The following is a 23,609-nucleotide window of genomic DNA, read 5'->3' as shown; positions in this document are numbered from 1 at the left end:
TGTTTTCATGCCCTCCTCTCTCCCTTTACACCAACCCTTAGCCTCAACACCATAATCCAGTCCCAAGTATCTCATTTTCTTTTTCTCCTTTATTTTTTTTTAAAGATAGGATCTCACTCTGTCACACTGGAGGCTGGAGTGCAGTGGTTTCATCATAGCTCACTGTAGCCTTGAACTCCTGGGCTCAGGTGATCTCTCACCTCAGCCTGCTGAGTAGCTAGAACTATAGGCATGCACCATGGTACCCAGCTAATTTTTATTTTTATTTTTTATGGAGTTGGGGGGTCTCACTATGTTGCCTAATCTCCAGGTATCTCATTTTTATGCTCATTTTGCCTCTGGGATTAGATACTCCATGCACCGTCTCCCAAAGCCTGCTTAGCCCTTCCAGAGACCCCTCCAGTGGGATCTCCATTGCTTTCTCACCACAGCTGCCACAGCGCTCACGGCACTCTGATGACCCAGGAACTGACCAAGCCGCTGTCCCGACTCTGGGTCCCAGAGCCCCACAGAGCCATCACTGGAGCAGGATATCTGCAGAGTCAGAAGTCAGAGGAGTGGGGTTATCAGCATCCCTCCAGCATTTTGGTATGTCTGTAATGTAGGGTGGAAGGTAGTAAGCCACGTAATTAAGGGCCTGGGTTCTCCTGGGTTCAAATCCTAGCTCTGTCACTCATTACTTTCTGCTTTGTGGTCTGTTTCTCTTTCTGAGCCTTGGGTTTCCCAACTATTTAATGAGTATAATGATAATGTACCTATCTGATATGGTGGTTGTGGGGCTGAGTGCGTCTACATAAAGGACTTAGGCTGGGCATGATGGCTCACACCTGTAATCCCAACACTTTGGGAGGCCGAGGCAGGTGGATTGCCTGAGGTCAGGAGTTCAAGACCAGCCTGGCCAACATGAGGAAACTCCATCTCTACTAAAAATACAAAAAATTAGCTGGGCATGGTGGCAGGTGCCTATAATCTCAGCTACTCAGGAGGCTGAGGCAGGAGAATCATTCGAACCTGGGAGGTGGAGATTGCAGTGAGTAGAGATCGCGCCACTGCACTCCAGCCTGGGCGACAAGAGTGAAACTCTGTCTCAAAAAAAAAAAAAAAAAAAAAAAGGACTTAGCATGCTGCATGCTGCATGGCACACAGTGAGCATATAATAAATGGTAGCTATTGTCGATATTATTATTATTATTTTGAGATGGAGTTTCGCTCTTGTTGCCCAGGCTGGAGTGCAATGGCGCGATCTCTGCCTCCCGGGTTCAAGTGATTCTCCTGCCTCAGCCTCCTGAGTAGCTGGGATTACAGGCATGCGTCACCACGCCCGGCTAATTTTGTATCTTTAGTAGAGACAGGGTTTCTCCATGTTGGTCAGCCTGGTCTTGAACTCCTGACCTCGTGATCCACTCGCCTCGGCCTCCCAAAGTGCTGGGATTACAGGTGTGAGCCACCGTGCCCAGCCCTAGGCTTTCTTATTAGAGAGTTCGCTGGCTCAGCTTCATCATTGACCTTGGAAACGTTCTGAGTTCAATTTCCTTGTCTGAAAAATAGAGATAAAAGGAGTATCTACTTTACAGGGTGTTGTAAAGATTAAGTGAAGCAATATATGAGAAGAGGTTAGTTCAATGCCTGGCACATATCAAGGCTGACAAAAATTAGCTATTACTACTATTAATGGGTGCCAGAAAAAGGATGAGGTGGGGAGTGTTGTCTTGCCCCAGGAACCCAGCTGGGCTCTGTGCCACCCCTGGCCCTTTACTCACCAGTAGGTTATCTTTGGTCCAGGCACAGCCAGTGACCCAGTCACGGTGACAGGCAGGGAAGGAGTGGATCAAAACAGGGGTTTTGGGTGTCCTCACGTCCCAGCAGAGGAGATTCTGGATAGGCCCCATGGAGAAGGAGCAGTTAGGACCAAAGGAAGGATGGGAACCCCGGAACCATTTCAGGCAAGAAATTTCAAGGAAAGAGGGGGCACAAGGAAGCACAGGCAGACAGATCTATACTAGATTTGTCAAAACAAAAAGGAGGAAGCGATGGGAAATTGGTTGTTAAGAAATCTAGGAACTAGGGGGGATATGGGACCCCAGGGTTGCATCCTTCGGCAGCTCACCCGATCCCGGCCCCCGGTGGCCAGGCTGCCTCCATCAGTGCTGAAACTACAGCAGCTCACAGGGCCCTCATGTCCCCGCAGCTCAGTGCCACAGGGAAAGTCTTCTGCCTTGTGTGGCCGCGTCAGCAGCTGCCTTGGCCACAGCCACACTGTGAAATCCTCTGCATTGGAAAGAGAGAGAGGGAACAGCTTCCTGAAAGAGGAAGCCAGACAGGCCCTGGGAGGCCAAAGACAGGAGCGGCCATGGGGGCTGAGGGCGACACCTGAGGCACAGCTCCAGGGGAGGGATGCAGGGAGTCACAAGGCTGTGGAGAGGCCCTGGGCAAGGGTCATCAGCAAGTGTGTACATAGGACAGGAACGCCCGGCACTCCCAGCTCCAGCTCCACAGCTCAGGCCAGGAACATGGTTCCTTGTCTCTGCTTCTCTAACTGTACTCCCACAGCAGCTGCTCCAGACCCCTCCTCTTCTCAAGTGTCCAGTGTCACTTCCACCTCGCGACCTGTGAGGACCAGGTCTCCCTCCTAGAGAGGGCCTAGGCCATTCTACATTTTCACCTCAACATCTCTCTCTCTCCTTCTAAGGGAAACCTATCCCTTTACACAGCAAAGTCTCCCACGGGGCAGAAACTCAAAGGATTACTGGGAGTTTAGAGGTCCCAGAATGAGGGTGAAGGAATGAGTGGAAACAGTCTAAACAGATTATGCAAGATAATGGCATTCAAAAGCACTTTGAAAGTTGTAAAACAAAATCACACATGTGTATTTTCATACACATATACATACAACTTGGAGAAAGGTATCGGTGTCTTTAAAAGGAACAGTGATTTGTGGGCCAGGTGCGATGGCTCACGTCTGTAATCCCAGCACTTTGGGAGGCCGAGGTGGGCAGATCACCTAAGGTCAGGAGTTCGAGACCAGCATGACCAACATGGTGAAACCCCGTCTCTACTAAAAATACAAAATTAGCTGGGCATGGAGGTGCATACCTGTAATCCCAGCCACTCGGGAGGCCGAGACAGGAGAATTGCTTGAACCCAGGAGGCAGAAGTTGCAGTGAGCCAAGATCGTACCACTGCACTCTAGCCTGGGCAACAAGAGTGAAGCTCTGTCTTAAAAAAAATAAAGAACAGTAATTTGTTAACCCTGCCCACTGTCTAGTAGTACCTGAGGCAGAAGCCAAGAGCTCCTGGGAAGTGGCCAGTCCTAGCACAGGCTTCTGGAATGTGGACAGGAGCCAGAGGGGCTGAAGGGAGCATTCCTTGAGCGCCCAGCCCTGCAAGGACCCGTCTTCTGCACCACTCACCAACACCTTGGGGCTTAGCCAGGCCAGGGCGGACACGGCCACATCCAGTGCCTGAACCTGAGCCCCCTGGGAACCTAGAGAATGAGAGAGAACAAGGGAGGAAGACACTTGGGAAGGGGTGGGGGGTAGGGGCTGTGCTCTTTCTAGAGGCTCAAAAACCCACCCATTCCCCCTTCAGTACCTGAAGAGATTTTGTAGATCCTAATCCCATCCACTCGATATCCAACAGCCACCCGATCACCATCTGGGCTGAGTGCCACGGAGAGGGCAGGAGAGACAGAAAGGGAACCCAGGTGCCCACGGGGCCGACCCAGAGACCCTGACCACACCTGAACCTGGGAACCAAGAAAAGGGCTTAAGGATACCACCTCCAGCACCCAGTCCTCCTCCCTGCTTTGAGTTACAGCCACCCCCGTTAAAGTCCTCCTTCCAGAGACTCGTCTCATGAGAGCTGCGCCTGCACACAGCGGCACCCCCTCCCTGTGGCTCCTGCAATCCAAGCTCCTCCACAGTCTCCTCGACAAAGGACCCCCACCCCCACCAAGATATTCTTTGCCTTTGCTACTCCTCCTCACAACCCACCACCAGCCCTCTGCAAGCTGACCTTGCCATCCTCTCCAGCCGTCAGTAACTGGCAACCCGCATGCAGGAAAAGCGCAGCAGCAACAAAGCCATGGTGGGCAGGGAAGGCAGCCAGCCGTGCCCCTTCTCGCCAGGCCCACAGCTCCACCACACTGTCGATCCGGCCCACAGCCACAACCCCCCCAGGCACATTGAAGGCCAAGGTACGGACAGAGGCTCCGGGTGCCCGCAGGTCCTACACAGGGAGGTAGAAGTAGAAACGTGAAGAACTGCTCTCAGCAAAATCCTAAAGTGACCCAGAATGCTACTGTCGGTCGTCTGCCACCCTCCACTCCTGTCCTCCTGTGCTTCCCTCAAGAGCTACACTGGACTTTCTTACCTTGGTGACTTTGAGCCCATCCACCTGGAAGAAGCTGATGCTGCCAGCCCAGCTGCCTGTGGCTATTACCTGCCCCTCTGGGTGGAAGGCAACACAGTTCAGGGACTTGGGATAGGTGTGCTGGAAGGCCAGCTGCCCACGGACTGTGTCCCACAGCTGAGGGAGAGAGAGGAGGAATCAGGATGCTGAACAGAGATGCCTGAACTTCTCAGTCCCAGACCTCCAGGAGCAACCTTGTCCAGTTACCCTGCCCTCAGCAGGGAAGGCCTTCTCTGGCCAGGGAGTCAGCAGCCTCGGCCGCACTGAGAGAACAACCTCACGAGGGTGAGTCATGGCTCAGGGCCACTCTGACCACTGCAGACCCCAAGTCTTACCTTTAGGCATCCTCCCAAGCACACGGTGGCTAGCAGCCGGCGGTCTGGGCTCAGGCAGCAGCCAGTGATTTGGTACTGGTGAGCCTTGGTCTGCAGCACCCTATCCCAGGAAGATGAAGTCAGTCCTCTGGACCCTGGCCATCAGCTCCCTCCTCATTTCCTTCTCCTGGGGCTTCTAACAAATGGGGAAGGCCCTCACTCTAAGAGAAACGGGGAGGACCCCTTACCGACACCCATGCTGCAGGTCCCAGAGCTCCAGGAGCCCGTCGAAGGCGGTAAGAAAGAGTGTATCATCGGAGAGGAACAAACAAGCAGAGATTCCATCACAGCCACTCACCACAGACTTCTCCTCCTGTGACAGTGGGTGAGGAAGTGCAGCTCAGGCCATCCCCTTGACCCTCCAAGTCCCACCACTCCAGGCCCCACCCAAAAAGAAGGCCAAGGCACAAAGGCCACGAGTCCTTGGCTCTCTATGTTGCAAGTCAAGCACACGTTCAACAGGGGGCCTCGTGATCCAAGTGGGGCCACATTTTCTCCCCTACTCCAAACCCCATACCTATTCCCCAAGTTACAGAAGATTCTGATGGGTCTGAGAAAATGGGGTTACATGGGGTAGGGGATGACATGAGTGTAAAGAGGATAGAAACAGGCTGTGGTTCTAGGACTACTTCTCCAGCCTAATGTACTAATAGCCTCCCATAAGCACTCTGTGCTACCATAATTCCCAGTAATTTACAGGGAACATTCTCCCCCTGTGTCTTTGCTCAGGTTCCCTGTTCGAACAAGAGTGCCTGCCCTTCTCTATCCTATGTCCTCCTATAACTGCACAACTCACTCAGGTCTTAATTAGATTACATGGCAATGTTTTGGTTCCTTTTTTACCTTGTATGTCTTACCTCCCAACAAAACTGACCACTTGGTGGGCAATGACAAGGTCCCAAGTCCTGTGTTTCTTGCAACGCTTAGAACAGTGCCTTAAATGGAAGGTGTGCAGCAAATATTTGCTGTGTGATTGATTTTTTGACCAAGCCCTTTGAGCTGATGTGCAGACAGTAAAGTTGCTGAATCAATCAGAGTGATAACAGGTGTGTTTGGCTCATCTAGGGCTTCAGGGCAGTCTGCACGGATTTTCAGAGGGTAAATTCTGCCCCTCCTTGATTGTCATACCTGCCAAGTTCTCAGGTCCAACAGGTAAACTGTCCCATTGGCAGTGCCCACAGCTGCTCTTTGCCCATTGGTGGAGAAGGCCACGGCAGTAGGGGATGAGGAAACTGTCAGAGACGGGCTGGAGCTAGAGAAAGAGTAGGAAGAAAGGGAGGAAATAAACGAGAGAATGCAAACAGGAGTTGATTTCTGTGCTTCTGTGGCTGGATCCCTGTCCAGTGTTTTTGGTCATCCCTATTCCTCAGTTTCAGAAAGAGCTGCAGCTTGCTCTCTGCTGGGCTTACCAGGGTCTGGGGTCAAGGTCTTACCTTTGCTGATTTTTCATGGTCTGGGGTTTATTAAGCCATCGTAGTGTGTGTTGGAGGTGCCATCTCTGGGAGAGCAGTGGGGCTTGGTGGCAAAGAGGTGAGTCCAGGGGCTGGTTGGCTGCCTGCTGGGGCAGGAGCCGGGGGTACTGGCTGAGGATTGAAGCCTGCTGCCTCAGGAAGGTGCGAAACACTGCGACGTCAGCCTCGGGGGGCTTTTGTTCCTCTCTGGGGACTGAAGAAGCTATAAAAGGGTGGCAGAATGTCACTGGGGAGCCAGCTGGACCCCATTAGCCCCAGCACCAAATAAAACCATATGGTGTGTCTACAATAGTAAGTCTCAAAGTGTGGCCCTCTGGCCCTATATCAGGAATATCTCTTAAAAGTACAAAGCTTTGGGCCCCGCTCCAAACCTAGGGAACCAGAATATGGAGACCCAAGGATCTGCAATTTGAACAAGTCTCCTAGATAGTTTTATGCTAACTAAATAAAGTTGAAGAATCTCTGGTCCAAGAGATCAAGGTGAAAGGTCTCCTGAGAGTCACGTGCTCACCGTCTTGGCATTTTCGACTTGAAATGGAAATTTGAATCTTTTTTCCCTGACACCCACACCCCTGCCCCAACCCTGAGCAGGGCCCCCATAAGCACACCCCGGAGCCCCATATCTCAGAGAAGAATCCAGCCAGTGACTCATCTCACCATAGAGGGCGTGGGCCTCCAAGAGCCGAGAGACCAGACCCAATTCCAAGTGTGCAGCCACCACATGGAGGTTGGTAAGAAACTTCGAAAGAAGTCCACGGTTCCCGCTCTGGAGCTGAGAAGGTCAGATTGAATTCATTAGGAATATGAAGGGGCTGACGAGAAGGGACAGTTTAGTCTCAGAACCTGGATACAGAGATAGGATCTGAGCTGGGACAAAGGACTTGAAGAAGAAGGGCAGGAAAACTGAAAGGAAAGAGGTCAAGGGAGTTTGGGAGGGGTAATGGCAGCGGTGATGGTGGAGATGGTAAGGGGGAGAGGGGTTTCAGAACAACCAAAGCACTCACTTTGGGAAAGGTGTCTATGGGGTCTGGGAACTAACCAGGTGGTAAGGCAGGTCTCCCAGAGCCTCAGGAGGGCAACTTCGGAAGGTGCCTGAGGCATCAGTGTCACATGTCTTCCAGAGCTGAGCTGCATGAAGAGATATTGAGAAAGGTTCAGCCTTGCATCATTCCCAGGGGCAGTAGGTGAGCTGGCCAGCAGATGGGAGCACAGTGGATGGTCCTGGCCTCCAGGCCCAAGCTCCACACTCAGTACCCAGGCTGGCTTGGGCTGCAGTCACCTGCAATGAGGGTGTGTGCCGTGTCCTCTAGCCCTGGCCTCTTCCCATAGCGACGTTTAGCTGCCATTCTCAGAGGCCCATCAGGGAGGCACAACCGGGCACCAGGGCGCTCCAGAGGGCCCTCCCCTAGCAAACTGTCATCGTATGAGGAAGGGAGAGAGAAGAAGGAAGAGGCCTGTCAGTGAGCATCCTGGCACAGCAGCGGGCTCCTATTACCCCCTCGAATAGCGGAAACTGGAGCAGCTGGAGCAGTAGCCCATTCATGGTCTGGGAGCCAGTTGTTGAAGCTATACAGAGGGCCCTGGCTCAAAGAAGGGAAGGCACAGAGAGGTCAGCGGGAGCTCAGCTGGGGCACCTGTACCTGCGCAGACTCTGGACGAGGTAGGCAAACGGGCCCATGGGGTAGGGGTCTCCACTGTTACCAGCAGCCACTGCTTCTTCCCAGCTCTTAGTCCCCTTCGGTAGTGTCTGCCACACACTCAGCACTCCATGCAGCTGGTCCACAGTCAAACCTGAAAACTCAAGCTCTCTGAGGCCCTCATCTAACCATACAGTGTCCCCGCCCCCACCACACCCAGTCTCTCCTTGCACTGCCTGCTGAGACCCCAGTGTAATCCGAATCCTGGCCCTCAGCATCCCAAACCACCCACCCCAAGCACTGACCACTCCGAGTGACCTCTAGGGCAGTCAAGGCCTGGGGAAGGACATCAGGCCCGTGCTCCTTCTCCAGTGTGCTCAGGATGTGCTGCAGCAGCAGGGGGACAGTGGCAGGCAGGGTCCGGAGTCTCTCAGACACCTAGGATGGCGGGAGGACAGCCTTGTTCAGTGTGGTGGGAGGAGAAGCAGCTTGGGTTGTGGGATAGGGAAGGGGCAGCAGGAGGACAGTGTGGAGGAATGAAAAAGTAAAGAACAGTAGGAGGGAAGTGAGGCGAGGTATGAGGCGAGGATAGGGAGTGGGTGATCACAAGACAGCAAAGGACGTGGGATAGGGATGAGACAAAGCAGCTGAAGAGGGAAGGGGAAGTGGTGATTAGGACTCGGAAGGTGACGAGAACCGACCTGCTCATACAGCGTGAAGAGCCTCAGGTGATCGGTGACCAAGCGCAGGTAGAGCGGCCGGCCCGATTCCCGCTTCACCAGCAGCAGTCGCATCTGGCAAGACTCAGGACTCAGGGTGGGGTCCAGGAGGGCTGCCCGCAGCCAGCCCTCTGCCCCAGCAGCAGCCCCTCTGCCGGGCAGCTCCTCCTCTGAGAGTCCCCAGCAGACGCCAGGTCCATGGCATCACCCCAGGACACAAACCATCCCTCTCCTACGCCGCTCTGCCCAGCCAGCCCTGCCAGAAAACCCCTGTGGCTCGGCCTACCCCACCAAAAACCACTTTACTCATCCCCTCACCCCGAGAGGCCCCAGAAAGGCCATTCACCGGGGGAAGAGGGCTGGGTGACATGATCAGGAATCACAATTTTCTTATTAACAACTTCCCATGGACAGAATTTCTGAGAAAACAAAGGAGCAGGTCTGTGCAAGGCAGCTAGCAGCCTCAGCACCCCAGGTCCTCATAGCTCCCAGATTCACCCCACACACCCACCGGCCCCGGCCTAGAACCCAACCTGATTGTTAAATGGTGACTCCTCCAGCCGCTTCCCGTACAGGGCCAGCTCCTCTCTCACCAGCCGGGCCCGAGCAGAGGCCTCCAGAGGCCCCAAGGCCACCACGTGGGCACCCTGGCTCTGCTCAAGGGTCTCCCCTAGGCCTGTGTCACTAGACACGCTCAGCACCAGGTGTGCACACTGTGATATTTGGGCAAAGGGGCAGGAAGGTAGAAAGAAAAGGAGAACCACATTGGAGAGGCCCCTCTCCTCCGAGCCGTATCCCTCCTCCTCCCCAGCCTGCCTCCCGACACCCACCTCCTTCTCACACTCACCCGGGGAAGCTTCTTTGGGATCCAGTCTGAAATCAGCTGCCCATTCTGGTCCCCCAACCTATCAGCCCCATCGATGATCAGGACCAGGGTCTGGCCAGGATGCAGGGACTCAGCAGACTTGGGCAGCAGCCTCTGCTGCAGCTCCCACACCAGGCTTCTGTACATGGAGAGGAAGTCAGGGTCAGTGGGAGAGAGAGAAAAGCAGGGGTGGTACATGGGCATCAACAAGGCTGGGCTCATTGGGGGATACCCACCGGTAGGTGTTGGGGAGGGCACCTGGCTGTTTTAGTTGGCCACGCAGATAGGTACAGAGGCGTCTGAGCAGAGTGAGGGCAAGACCCTGGTCAGGACGAGCCCCAGAAAAGTGGAAGAAGACTAATGGTGCCACCTTGGCCCCATCAGGAGCCTGCAGGGCTGACACAAGAGATGCCTGCATGGGACAGGAACAGAAAACGTGGTCACATTTTACATGCTTGAGCTCCCTGTGCCTTACCTCCTTAGCCCACACAGCCTTCCCTCCCTCCTGCCCAGGCCCAAGACTCTGTACCAGGAAGGCTGTCTTGCCCTGTCCTGACTGCCCCGTCACCAAGCTCAGCCTCCCGTGGTGCAGCATCAGCTGCTGCATTGTGTCCTGAAGAAGGCGTGGCCGGGCAGGACTCGGTGGCTTCTGCAGCTGCTGGAAGGTGGCCTGGACCAAGTCATCGTCTGGGATGGACACTGGCTGCTCCAGCAGGGCCCCAGGCTGAGGGTAAATGGGTCAGTGACTATCCATGGTGCCATGCTCCTCAGCACTCCCAGGCTAAAACTCACAGAGCCCCCACCAAGCTACTTCCTACCCAGGACAACCCAGACCACCCCATGTCCCTCTCCATCCCTCTGGTCACCAGTGCTTCTGCTGACCTGCAGGTAGAGCTTCTGGATCATGTTCCATACATCCTGCAGAACCAACTGCCCAAACTCCTCCAGCCCGCCAACATAGGGCCGGCCAGCTGCCACACCCCCCCACTCACAGGGGTATCTGTGGGCAAATCAAGCACAACCAGGTGAGAGCAGGCCCGGCTCCTCTCACCACATCTCTGTACAGGTGCTCCCTACCTCCCTCAGCTCACCTGCGGCAGGTGATCCCTTTCTGTCTGCTAAGGTAGCTCTTCAGTTCTGAGATCCGACATGCGGCCTCTTCAGACTCAGAAACAAAGTCACATTTCCAGGCATCTGGCACAGAGCTGACCATCAAAGACCCCAAAAGTTGGAATAGACTCAGACCCCAGCCAGCCTCCCTCCACCAACCACCAGACATAGCTGTAATTTCCTGAAGCTCCTCAAGAAGAGAGCTCCTGACTCCAGTACCAAGGCTGATGTGGGGCTGCAAAGGCATGCTGAGTCCTGTTTCTGCCTCATAGCACTCCCCTTCTATACTCTGAATACTGAGGAGAGAAGACTAGCCTGTCTGGCCTTCTGGGGAAGGAGCCCCGACCTGCAGGCAACAGACAGTACCTGAGGAAGCTGGAATCCCGGAAGTAGATGAGAGCTTGGGCAGAGGGCTGCAGACGTTGGTTCCGGTTCAGGAACTGCATCACCTCCATCTCTGTCACAGAGCGCCCTGAAGGGTACTGCTGGGCCTGTGGGGAGGGCGGAGACAGTGGGTTTAGTCCTAGGCCACAGTGACCCTCCCTCCAAACCTGCCAAGGCCCCAGGCCTCCTGTATCTGTGATGTTCCTCTCTCCTTCCCTCCAGGCGCAAGCAATAAAATACAGCTAATAGCTAATGCTTTTTATTTATTTATTTATTTTTTTTCCTGGAACAAGGCACTAATAGCTAACATTCATTGAATGTCTGTAATGTATTGAGTATTCTGTTACAGACTTTTGTTTTTGTTTTTTTTATTTATTTATTTTTTTGAGACTGAGTTTCGTTCTTGTCGCCCAGGCTGGAGTGCAATGGCACAACCTCGGCTCACTGCAACCTCCGCCTCCTGGGTCCAAGCAATTCTCCTGCCTCAGCCTCCCGAGTAGCTGTGATTACAGGCATCTACCACCAGCCTAGCTAATTTTTGTATTTTTAGTAGAGACAGGGTTTCGCCATGTTGGCCAGGCTGGTCTCGAACTCCTAACCTCAGGTGATCCACACACCTTGGTCTCCCAAAGTGCTGGGATTACAGGCATGAGCCACTGCACCTGGCCCTGTTACAGACATTTAATTCTCATAATAACCCTCCAATGTAAATGTCATTGCTTCTCTTTAATATAGGGAAATTGAGGCTAGGTCAGAGTAAGCTGCATCACACAAAGCCACACAACTTGTAGATGACAGAAGGGAGATCAGTACCCAGATCTATCTGATGGCAACACCTAAGCAGACCCACTCTCTTACTTTTGCTCTTGGCCAACCCCAGAGGCACTTCTCAAAGGACTTTTCTCATCTAGAGCATGGTCACTTGCAGTATCTTCAGCCTGTATTTCACTTCAAGTCTCAAGGACCTGCCTGTTCATAGTCCCAGGGTTTCTGACAGAGTATGGCTTCTCCCAGCCTCTGCCCCAACCTTTGCTTCCTCCCCAGCCCTCCTCCAAACCTGTCTGCCTTACCCAGTGGAAGTGTGGATGGCCAGGAAGGTTGTAGCTGGGGGGAATATATCCATAACGGGAGCCCAGAATCCCCACAAACAGCTGTGAGTTCTCCACCTCCCCAAGGCACACTTCCAGTTGTCTGTAGGCATGGTTATAGGGACATGTGGGAGTCACTGGGGGCATGGTATCAGGGAACATAGGCACAAATAGGGAGACAGGGCCTTGGCTCGCAACTGAGAAAAGAGAAGGTAGGCTGCTCTTGTTAGTATCCAAGGAGTGACTCCCGCCTTCACCCTCATCCATTCTTGCAGCCCCAACCCTGCCCACCTCAGGTCCACCACTCAAGCTGCCCCTCATCCCCGACCCAGCCCCTCTTCTCTGCAGCCCCCACACCTGTTCCTACGGGTCTCCTCCTCAGTGACGCCCCAGCGGAGGTCGATTCCGTGAAGGCTGATACGGTGAGGGGCCGCTCGGGCCTGCAGTGCTGGCAGCACAGACCTCAGCAGCAGGTCCCGCTCACCATGCATGTCTCGGAAAGTGGATGAAATGAAAAGCCGGATGCTGCGCCAGCTGGGGATAAGCAGAGGGCTGCGCTCAGTCTAGGGATAGTCCCACCGCATAATCCACAAACACTGCTGTGATCACCCTTTTTTTTTTTTTTTTGAGATGGAGTCCTGCTCTGTCACCCAGGCTGGAGTGCAGTGGCGCGATCTCGGCTCACTGCAAGCTCCGCCTCCTGGGTTCACGCCATTCTCCTGCCTCAGCCTCTCCGAGTAGCTGGGACTACAGGCGCCCGCCACCACGCCCGGCTAATTTTTTTGTATTTTTAGTAGAGACGGGGTTTCACCGTGGTCTCGATCTCCTGACCTCGTGATCCACCCGCCTCGGCCTCCCAAAGTGCTGGGATTACAAGCGTGAGCCACCACGCCCGGCCTGTGATCACCCTTTAGCACTGAGCACAAGCCAGGTACGACAGACAGCAGACGGGTGCCCAGCAGGTCTTCAGAGAAGCACCTGCTAGTGGTCTCAACTGCAGGGCCCTGGAATTTAAAGCCCAGTTGCTATTTCTTATACACCTCTCCTTTTTCTGGTAATCATTTTTATGTACTTACTGTTTGTTCATGACAGCACTGTGAGGTATGCACTATCATTATCTCCATTTTAGCAATCAAGAAACTATAGCTTTTTTTTTTTTTTTGAGAGAGTTTTGCTCTTGTTGCCCAGGCTAGAGTAAAATGGCGCAATCTCGGCTCACCGCAACCTCTGCCTCTAGGGTTCAAGCGATTCTCCTGCCTCAGCCTCCCCAGTAGCTGGGATTACAGGCATGCGCCACCACACCCAGCTAATTTTGTATTTTTAGTAGAGACAGGGTTTCGTCATGTTGGACAGGCTAAACTTGAACTCCCAACCTCAGGTGATCTGCCCGCCTCGACCTCCCAAAATGCTGGGATTACAGGTGTGAGCCACCGCACCCAGCAAGAAACTATAGCTTTAAGAAATTAAGCAACTGGCCAGGCGGGCTTGCTCACAATCTGACAACTCCCTGTGGTAGAGAAACCCCCGCCTGAGAAAGAAGAAGCATGCCTTCCTGAAGAGAACAAGCGGCACCTCACCAGCTAGAATTTCAGCCCCAGAGTTTCCCAAGGCTTGACTGCAGCCCCTCCCAATTCACAAAGGCATAGAAACACAGACTGACCCTTGCTGGGAAATAGGAGCCAAGGGGCTTGGAGTGTCCTCTTCCAGTGGCCGGAGAGACTGGACCCCTGTCTTTCCTGGGGGTGGTGGAATCTTGAATATTTTGTCCATTTGGCCCACATGTTCCAGCAGATGGGAGGCCCCATGCTCTGCAATGAACCTGACATAAATAACAAGATAAATGAGAGTAGAATACCACAGGTCAAAATCAGTGAGGTCTTCCGAAAAGGGCAGGGGAGAAAAGATATGTCTAGGTTTGGTCACCAGTTAAGTGAAGCTCCTCAAGAAGATGACCATAAGCAGTTTATGAAGACTAAAATAAATGAGGATGCAGAACCACAGGAATGAAGGAAAAGAGAAGCCCAGCTCTAGCTCCTCCTGCTGTGCATGGTAATCACAAACTTGCTGTTGGGCCAGGGGCAATGGGCTAGGGAAAGGTGTAAAAATTAAAGCCATCCCAGTCTGGGCTTGAGGAGCTCTGTGCCAGCCATAAAGGCTCCCTGGAGAAGGAGGAATGTGCCTGAGGCTTCCTAATAGGAGTTGAGGGAAATGGATGGTGTCCAAAGGAAAAGCCAGGGGAGAAAACAAGTAAATAAGAAGGCAAAGGATAGAGAGACAGAGAAAAAAAACGTGAAAAGATTTCTATAATTTTAGCTTAAATAGATGTAATTTTCTCCAGATCAAGAATTGAACAGAAGCCACAGTGACATGGCCAACTCTTGACAGTGAAATCTCCCATGTCCCTTTTCTTCTTTCCTACTGGATATAATACAAACTTGGCTGAATACCAAGATGGCTGGAGCTGAAGCAGACATATTGAATTATGAGGTAGAAGCTGAGTATTTGAGGATCGTGGAGCAATAAAAGTGCCCGGGTCCCTGTGACACTGTGTTGCTGCTATGCCTGGATGGCTGTAAAAGAGGAGTGAACTACCTTACTTTAAAAAAGAAGTGACTGGAGCCAGGCACGGTGGCTCACGCCTGTAATCTCAGCACTTTGGGAGGCTGAGGCGGGTGGATCACGAGGTCAGGAGTTCAAGACCAGCCTGGCCAACGTGGTGAAACCCCGTCTCTACTAAAAATACAAAAATTAGCCAGGCATGGTGGTGCATGCCTGTAGTCTCAGGTACTCGGGAGGCGGAGGCAGGAGGATCGCTTGAACCCAGGAGATGGAGGTTGCAGTGAGCCAAGATTCGGCCACTGTATCCAGCCTGAAGCGACAGAGTGAGACTCTGCCTCAAAAGGAAAGATAATAAAAATTTCTAACAATCTCAACTATCCATCTGTATTCACTTCATATCCCATCATACACCTGAGATATCTGTTGACCTGGCAAAGGAAGAAGCAGTCACTAACCATCACAAACAATACCTGGAACACAATCACTGCCCACTAACATCCCAAGATGACAACCCCACTTCTGCACCTTTAATAGGGTTATGTGGTAGGCTAGGGCTAGGGTGGACTCTCACGGAGAGGTACCGAGTTAGGCTAAAGTATCCACCTGAAGTGCAGCAGAGGTGAGAAGGCAGAATTGGGGAGATCCCTGCCAAGTGGGAGGGTCCTATGCTTTGGCAGGCGTAGAGAGGAAACATAGACCACTAATTTCTGACACTGGGCAGGAAGTATAAGCACCCTTACAGGTATTGTACCCTTCTTAGGAGGATACCAACAAAGAGGCACTTGGAATTCATACGCTGCCAGTAAAGCTGTTTGGCCACATTTATCATTCCATCATCCATGCTTCGTCCAAAGAGGATGACCCGGTCCACCTGTAACATGAAAGGGGAGAAGATGCTAGAGAAGGGATGCTAGAGAGCCCAGGACATCAAGACATGAGCTTTCTGAGGACAGGAGGATTAGGAGAACTCTGAGAGGAGTACCTCTCCTGAGAGCACAGAGAATGAGGGAAGCCACTACATTTTAACTTACAGGCGACATCAAAGTGAAGGTTGGAGTGGGGCAGTGGTATACTGCAGCTGGCTCATTCAGGTTCAAGAGAGCTGATTGTTAAGTTTTCAGGAAGTTTGTGGGCAGTTCTTAAAGACGGACGTTATTAAACATTAAATTGTATACATTTAAAAAATTAAATAAGTTATATTTAAAACAAATGTGGCTGGGCATGTTGACACACACCAGTAGTCCCAGCTACTTGGGAGGCTGAGGCAGGAGAATCACTTGAGCCCAGGAGTTTTAGCTGCAGTGAGCTCTAATCGAGCCACTTCATTCCAGCCTGGGCAACGGAGTGAGACACTGTCTCAAAAAATAAAAATCAGAAAATAAAACAAATGTAATAAATACTCAAAATGCATAACTTCCTAATAATTTTACTACATTTTACTATTATCTACTCGTGCTTATTTACACCTACTGTATCAGGATTGTGAGAATACTACACAGCAGTGTGCTCCTGAGTGTCTTTTCCCAACTCTACATTCAGTAGCATCATGTTGATAGCTTAAGATCAGCCACGGTAGGACTGTTTACACCATGGAAATTTAGCAGATGCTACTAACCAAGGCTTATTTTTCTAGGCAGCTGGTTGTTAGATATTTACCAGCACACCACTGGGTAGGGGGTTGTAGCCAGTAGAGAGCTGATCTGACTACTGTATGTGGTTGGAGAAGTCAGCTTTAAAGGTCAAGAAATGAAATATATCAGTTGCAGAGGAAAACGTGGGGGAGGCAGAGGGTTTCTCAGGGATTAATACTCACAGGAACCCTTTGGCCAGCCAGAGACAGCAGGTATTTCCCAAAAGTATACAGGGACCATCCATCATTTTCATCAAACTCCTGAAGGAAAGAAACTTTATGTTATGTGGTTGCACAGTAAGCGACAAACACTGCAGTCTTGCAGTCTGCTTGGGAAATCTTCAGAACTGTGTATTATCTGTGCCTTGACCAAATATCTGGGCTATTCCCAGGCCTGCGTCCTTCATGTATTTTTGGATGGTGGGTGTTGAGTGTCTGACCTGGACTTGAGCCTGGAGCTTGATGGCAGTCTTCAGGATGCCTTCTTCTGCCTTAAGCACTGCAGTCTTCAGAGTGTCACCTCCACACAGCACGACATCCACCTGCTCCGCCCTCGTGATCATCATCCCAATCAACAGCAGTGCATAGTTCAGCGGGGGCTGATTGGACAAGTGTCAGGGGAAATAAAGCTCCCTGCTTTGGAATTCACCCTTGCCCAGCCAGCCCTGGAGGCCAAACCCTTCCATTGGTTTGAGGGAATAAGAAAAGGCATAAAATCCCAAGTTAGGAGGGGTCAGCTTCAGCAGCCCTCAGGAGGAGCTGACTGTGGAGGGAGGAAGAGAGGAGCCAGGATCCCTGCCCAAGTTCAACACTGGGATGTAGTAAGGTGAAAGTGAGACATATTTTGGTGATGGAAATTTAGAGAGTACCAAGTACCAACCAAAGGTGAAATGTTAGTATTATAATCCATAAACCTGGTTGAAACAACATCCTAGGAATTGTCCCTAGGAACCAAGGACTGATACTTGGAAGCAAATTCATATCATTTATTTCAGTCTGAGTGTTTGCCTGGGAAAACCAGCTCTGGGAACAGGATACCGCTCAGGATCCCCAGCATCCTACCAACCCAACCCCTTGGAGGATGCTTTTTATTTTCTTACCCCTTGTGGGTTGCTCTTTGGACAGAGCCTGTCTGCATTAGCATCTGTCAGATAGACCAAGATGGTGCGGCCCGGCAGCAGGGGCAGGCTGTGCTTCACAGAGAGGTTCACAGCTGTCTCTAGGGCCTGTCGGTACCTGTTCAGCATCTCACCATCATATTTCCACTGTCTACGGGCAAGAAAGACACAGACACAGGGGCTCAGGGACTTATCTGCCCCTTAGAGGCAGATGGGGAGATGAGAAGTTGCCACTAAGTATTGAGTCTTCTCCCTACCTCAAGCACCACACCCCCTTCCACAGCCCACTCCATTTCTGGTGTAGAGGACTGGGAGAGAGCTTCCCTCTGCCCCCATCCTATAGGATTCTTCTAATCCACACTCATGGTAGGAGAGGGGAAGTCACCTGTAGACCCACTGGCTACACTTACCACATGAATCCATTCTTACTTCATGAAGCAAGATTTAATGGCTGCATAGTTTTAAATTGTATTTTAAAAAACAAATGCTAACTCCTTACTCTGAAAACTGGCAATTAAAGGAGAATAAATTGAATATTCATCCCACCTTTCCCATACAATCTATTTCAGGGTAACTAAATAAATATAGTTGATAAGGGAGGCTGTTTTTAAAATTCCAGTTAAAAATATGGAGGAATGACAAAACCCTCATTCTGCAACCCCCAGTGAAACAATTGGTTCACGCAAAGATCACCAATGGATGAGCCATTAACTACTGTGGAGAGATCAGGCTATTACTACCTAAAAGTGCTGATCAATGTTAGCATTACTGAGTAGTGGTCCCACTTAAATAGTATATATATAGGATCACCTATGAACTACTTGGCAAATCTAAACCTGTTCAAGCCTTTAGAGCTGATGCCCAGTGAACATGAAATAGAAAAACAAGTTAGATGACATCACGAGGAAGGAGGCAAATCCAGAATATGGGATATTCTTTGGGGTCCCTGAACCTGGGTTTCACAGTAGCTCAATGGCATAAGAACAATTAAAAGGTTAAAAGTGACATAAGAGACTTAACAACCAAATGTAATGTGTATACCTTGTTTAGATCTTGATTTGAATAAAACTGTGAAATGATATTTTTAAACAATTGGAAAATTTGAATATGGACTAAATAACAGATGATTTTACCAAGGAATTATTTTTAGTTTTGTCAGTTATATTAATAACATTCTCATTGTATAAAAAATGTCCCTTGTTAAAGAAACACCCACAAAATAAGGAAAGGTGAAATAAAATGTGTCTTATTATTTGACATTTGTTTTAAAAATATCTTCAAAAGAAAAGAAAAAGAAAAAAGATCAGTAAAGAAAATGTAGGCCGGGCACGGTGGCTCACGCCTATAATCCTGGCACTTTGGGAGGCCGAGGCGGGTGGATCACAAGGTCCAGAGATGGAGACCATCCTGACTAACACGGTGAAACCCTATCTCTACTAAAAAAAAATACAAAAAATTAGCCAGGCGTGGTGGCGGGCGCCTGCAGTCCCAGCTACTCGGGAGGCTGAGGCAGGAGAATGGCGTGAACCCGGGAGGCGGAGTTTGTAGTGAGCCGAGATAGCGCCACTGCACTCCAGCCTGGGGGGACACAGCAAGACTCTGTCTCAAAAAAAAAAAGAAAAGAAAAAAAAGAAAATGTAATAAAATCTAGATAATCACTGAATCTGACAAACAGTTTTATGGAAGTCTATTATATTTTTATTACTTGTGTGCATATTTAAAGTTTTTTATACTAATGTTTTAATCTAGCAAAATCAGTAGTCTTCCCAGCACTATCCAATAGAATTCAATTACAATTAAATCAAATTAAACTTAAATTATACACATATAATTTTCTAATAGTCACATTTTAAACAGTAAAAATAAATCGGTGAAATTAATTTTTCTTTTCTTTAAGAGACAAGACAGGCGTGGTGGCTCACGCCTGTAATCCCAGTACTTTGGGAGGCCGAGGTAGATGGATCACTTGAGGTTGGGAGTTTGAGAGCAGCCTGGCCAATATGGTGAAACCCTGTCTCTACTAAAAATACAAAAATCAGTGGGGTGTGGTGGCATGCGCCTGTAATCCCAGCTACTTGGGAGTCTGAGGCACGAGAATCACTTGAACAGGGGAGGCAGAAGTTGCAGTGAGCTGAGATCACACCAGCCTGGGTGACGAAGCAGGACTTTGTCTCAATAAAACAAAAAAAAAAGAGCCAGGGTCCTTGGCTCATGCCTATAATCTCAGCACTTTGGTTTGGGAGGCCAAGGTGGTTGGATTGCTTGAGCTCAGGGGTTTGAAATCAGCCTGGGTAACATGGTGAAACCCTAACTCTACAAAAAATACAAAAAATAGCTGGGTGCAGTGGTGTGTGCCTATAATCCCAGCTATTTGGGAGGCTGAGGCAGGAGAATCACTTGAGCCCAAGAGGTAGAGGTTGCAGTGAGCTGGGATTGTGCCACTGCACTCCAGCCTGGGTGATGGGAATAAAACCCTGTTTCAAAAAAAAAAAAAAAGGGACAAGGTCTTCCTCTGTTGCCTAGTCTGTGCAGTGGCATGATCATAGCTCACTGCAGCCTCAAATTCCTGAGTTCAAGAGATCCCAGCACCTCAGCCTCCCAAGTAGGTGGGACTACAAGTGCAAGCACCTGCACCTGGCTAAAATTAATTTAATACTGCATTTTATTTAACCCAATATATGAAAACATTTTCATGTCAGCCTGTAATTAATACAAAAATTATGAATATTTCACACTCTTTTTTCAGACTGCCTTCAAAACCTAGCATGTCTCAACTCAGACTTCACTAGCATATTTCAACTGCTAAATAGCCACATGTGGCTAGTGGCTACATTGGTCAGTACATGAATACCATTTGGACTGGCCCCTTGGGCTTTTTTTTTTTTTTTTTTTTTTAAGACAGAGTCTCACTCTTGTTGCCCAGGCTGCAGTGCAGTGGCACGATCTCGGCTCACAGCAACATCCGCCTCCTGGGTTCAAGTGATTCTCCTGCCTCAGTCTCCCAAGTAGCTGGGATTACAGGCACCCACCACCACACCCGGCTAATTTTTGTATTTTTAGTAGACAGGGGGTTTCACCATGTTGGCCAGGCTAGTCTCAAACTCCTGACCTCATGATCCGCCTGCCTCGTGATCCACCTGCCTCAGCCTCCCAAAGTGCTGGGATTACAGGCGTGAGCCACCACACCCGGCCGGGCTTGATTCTTAAATGGCCCTCTGTTCAGCTACTGATTCAGGAGGTTCCTAGTTACTGAGCCCTCTAGAAAGTTAAGTGAGTCCTGTGTTTGTTTTGAGTAAAAATAAGTGTAAGATGCTGATGAACCACTTAAAAAGACAGCTGAGACTTCATCAAGCCTACAAAACAGATGGTACATCTGTCTTTGAGCCTGCTGATGGTGACTATATTTGTGTGTATTTCAAAATACACACGCGCACACGCACACACACACAACAAAAACAAAAAGGATGAACGGGTCAAAAAATACAGAAAGAGATAGAAACAAAAAGAAAAACAAACATGTCACAGAAAAGACAAAGAAAGAAAACCATGAATCAGAGCGGAAGCAGAGAGGACACCAGAATACACCACCCTACATCAGCATAACTAAAAGAAAGGAATCCACATAAACCAATAAAACAATCACAGACAATAGAGTGGAGGTCCAGGAGTAGACTTTGTTTCATGATCTCTCTCTAGGACAACGTTAAAGACAAGGCGTGCTGTGCAAGAAACCAGGCAGTTCTGAGCCACTGCGATGACTGACAAGCAAACCTTTACAGAAAAACAGTTGGGCTTCCCAGATGACTTCCAACCTGTGCCAGGTAGCCCCGATTGCCCACCCTTGGCTCCCAGACAGGGCATACATACCTGGCCTTGTGTACTCTCAGCTTCTCCCTCTTGAGCTGCTCATACAACACAGGTATCCTCATTGCTGTCCGAAGCTGCTGACGGCTTAGGTGGCAAAGAAACCTCCGCCTGGGACGGTTCTTGTCATTTCTAGTTAGCATCTGCCTCATCAGTGTTATATTCGAAGGAAAGGGCAATGCTGTATGATGACAGGTAAATTTCTGAGTTAGGTAGCTTCTATTCCCTCATCTTTTCCTACCAGTCATGTGACCTGAGCCCCAACCCTTGGGGCTGGCAAGTGTCTGACCTCTGCCCCCCACCCCGACACACCCTGAGACTGCAAGGCAAGAGGCTGAAAATATTGGTGCTGCTGCTTCATTTATTGTCAGATATGGGAGGCAAACAGGAGTTGGAAGAAGGCGGAGAATACCTTGATTTCTGAGTTGAGCCTCAAGAGCATCAATGGAATCATGGGCGTTAAGAAATCTGAATGGAAACTGCCGACTGTGGATCACCGACTTCTAGAAAGCAAGGGAGGGAGGGGTCATGAGCACAGGAGACGGGAGTATGGGGGGCTTCAAGGATCTTCTCTATTAGCTTTGTGGGAAGGTACAGAAGGACAAAATGAACTTAGACAAGAGATACAGAAAAGGGGTAATAAGAAGAAAGAAAAAAGTCATCATTTTAGGATGTGAGAAAAGGTAACGAAAGAAGAGAAAGTAAAAGAAGTTTCTTTTAAGACTCCCTCTGGGCAGGGTGTGGTGGCTCACGCCTGTAATCCCAGCACTTTGGGAGCCTGAGGCAGGTGGACTGCCTGGGCTCAAGAGTTCGAGACCAACCTTGCCAACGTGGTAAAACCCCATCTCTATAAATAAAAAACAAAGACTCCTTCTGAAATCAGTTACATCACAGAAGTGTCTCTTCCTGGTAAGTCACTGAGCTCAGAAAATTTAAATTCTACTGTACCTTCTCAAAGGATTTACTGAACCCCCAAACTTATCTCCCTCAACCTATCTGTATTTCCAGACCTACTTACAGCCCACATGGAAATAGCTTGGTGGCCATACCTGCCTCAGCCACCTGAAGAAGCCTGGCCTCCAAAGCAGCAGTGGCCTCTCCACATGCACATCTAGTTGCTGGGCCCCATGGCTGCCAGCCCCTCACACATACCGCATGCTGGAGTCTCTGGAGAATGAGCTCATGGTGGCGGGCACTGATTCCAACCCGCAGCAGGTTGCACAGGTTCCGAAGCATGGCCATGAAGGGAAGCTTCCCATTTTCTGTGGAATGTGGGGCATAGAGTGAGAAAAACAAATGAGGAGGCCAGGCACAGTGGCAGTCACCTATAATCTCAGCTACCAAGGAGGCTGAGACAGAAGGATCACTTGAGCCCAGGACCCTGGAATTGGAGTCCAGCCTGGGCAACATAGCAAGACTGTCTCAAAAAAAAAAGCAAATGAGGGATGATTAGAGAGAGGTCAGAGACCAGAGCAAGAAGTTCAGAAACCAGGCATGTAGAAAGTCCAAGATAGAGGAAGTGAGGAATTCACATACAATCTACCCTATTCAAAATGTTTTAAAGGCTTGGAAAGATTAAAAACAGGGTTGGCCTGAAGTTTGGAACAAAATTTATGCAACACTGTTTATGGGATGGCTGTTTCAATAAACAACTTATGTTACCACTTAATCTGTTGGCTCTAGCCCTAAGATTGGGTTCAACTGGCAAAATGTATTATCTAGTCTAGAGCAAAGGTTTCTAAACTTTTTAGATGTCCAAATGATAAATTTCATAGTGTAAGTTGACTTATGAAGTATATACTAACATAATGTAGTACATTCATTAGTTAATATTTCAAGGCACAATATCTATTTAAAAGAAGGTTCACCATTTATGAAACCCCGTCTCCACAAAAATACAAAAATTAGCCCGGCGTGGTGTCGGGTGCCTCTAATCCCGGCCACTCGGAAGGCTCAGTAAGGAGAATGGCTTGAAACCGAAAGGCGAAGGTTGCAGTGAACCAAGATCACGCCACTGCACTCCAGCCCGGGTGACAAAGCAAGATTCTGTCCCCCCAAAAAAAAAAAAAGTTCACATTTATAATGATAAATGTATGTAAATCCATATTCAAAATAGCCTTCATAATTTGTAAGCTTCTTACCCAATTTCTTATATTTGATTAGTCATTACTTTTTTTGGTGAAAAAGATTTGCGCTGGAGATAGAATTTCACCTCTGACCTCTGTCACTTTCTTATTGTTCCCTTGTCCCTGTGTTATTAATATTATCTTCAAGCCATAGTTTCTTTTCTTTTTTTTTGAGACGGAGTCTCACTCTGTCGCCCAGGCTAGAGTGTGGTGGTGCGATCTCAGCTCACTGCAACCTCTATCTCCTGGATTC

The 23,609-nt window shown here is 49.8% G+C and overlaps 1 protein-coding gene across 1 annotated transcript in view; it reads right to left on the bottom strand.

Moving 5' to 3' along the window:
- The window catches only part of TEP1 (telomerase associated protein 1), a 63,574-nt gene that overhangs the window by 8,438 nt on the left and 31,527 nt on the right, over positions 1-23,609 (bottom strand). The window contains exons 11-44 of the mRNA XM_058429395.1: positions 22,383-22,492; positions 21,643-21,733; positions 21,234-21,411; positions 17,349-17,517; positions 16,689-16,847; positions 16,432-16,509; positions 15,359-15,489; positions 13,720-13,878; positions 12,417-12,593; positions 12,042-12,162; positions 10,954-11,078; positions 10,569-10,682; positions 10,360-10,477; positions 10,007-10,201; positions 9,714-9,889; positions 9,460-9,616; positions 9,146-9,325; positions 8,595-8,687; positions 8,199-8,331; positions 7,897-8,047; positions 7,536-7,669; positions 7,296-7,384; positions 6,914-7,028; positions 6,218-6,458; positions 5,913-6,036; positions 4,973-5,097; positions 4,746-4,845; positions 4,372-4,527; positions 4,015-4,227; positions 3,592-3,745; positions 3,272-3,484; positions 2,108-2,268; positions 1,761-1,874; positions 427-534 (exon numbers count right to left, since the gene is read on the bottom strand). Coding sequence (XP_058285378.1) covers positions 427-534; positions 1,761-1,874; positions 2,108-2,268; positions 3,272-3,484; positions 3,592-3,745; positions 4,015-4,227; positions 4,372-4,527; positions 4,746-4,845; positions 4,973-5,097; positions 5,913-6,036; positions 6,218-6,458; positions 6,914-7,028; positions 7,296-7,384; positions 7,536-7,669; positions 7,897-8,047; positions 8,199-8,331; positions 8,595-8,687; positions 9,146-9,325; positions 9,460-9,616; positions 9,714-9,889; positions 10,007-10,201; positions 10,360-10,477; positions 10,569-10,682; positions 10,954-11,078; positions 12,042-12,162; positions 12,417-12,593; positions 13,720-13,878; positions 15,359-15,489; positions 16,432-16,509; positions 16,689-16,847; positions 17,349-17,517; positions 21,234-21,411; positions 21,643-21,733; positions 22,383-22,492 — 4,862 coding nt within the window. The remainder of the gene's footprint in view (positions 1-426; positions 535-1,760; positions 1,875-2,107; positions 2,269-3,271; positions 3,485-3,591; positions 3,746-4,014; positions 4,228-4,371; positions 4,528-4,745; positions 4,846-4,972; positions 5,098-5,912; positions 6,037-6,217; positions 6,459-6,913; positions 7,029-7,295; positions 7,385-7,535; positions 7,670-7,896; positions 8,048-8,198; positions 8,332-8,594; positions 8,688-9,145; positions 9,326-9,459; positions 9,617-9,713; positions 9,890-10,006; positions 10,202-10,359; positions 10,478-10,568; positions 10,683-10,953; positions 11,079-12,041; positions 12,163-12,416; positions 12,594-13,719; positions 13,879-15,358; positions 15,490-16,431; positions 16,510-16,688; positions 16,848-17,348; positions 17,518-21,233; positions 21,412-21,642; positions 21,734-22,382; positions 22,493-23,609) is intronic.

This window comes from Hylobates moloch, unplaced genomic scaffold (assembly GCF_009828535.3).
Source record: "Hylobates moloch isolate HMO894 unplaced genomic scaffold, HMol_V3 SCAFFOLD_16, whole genome shotgun sequence".
NCBI lineage: Eukaryota > Metazoa > Chordata > Mammalia > Primates > Hylobatidae > Hylobates > Hylobates moloch.
The sequence above is the reverse complement of the archived record's forward strand: the minus strand, read 5'-3'. Positions and strand labels throughout refer to the sequence as shown.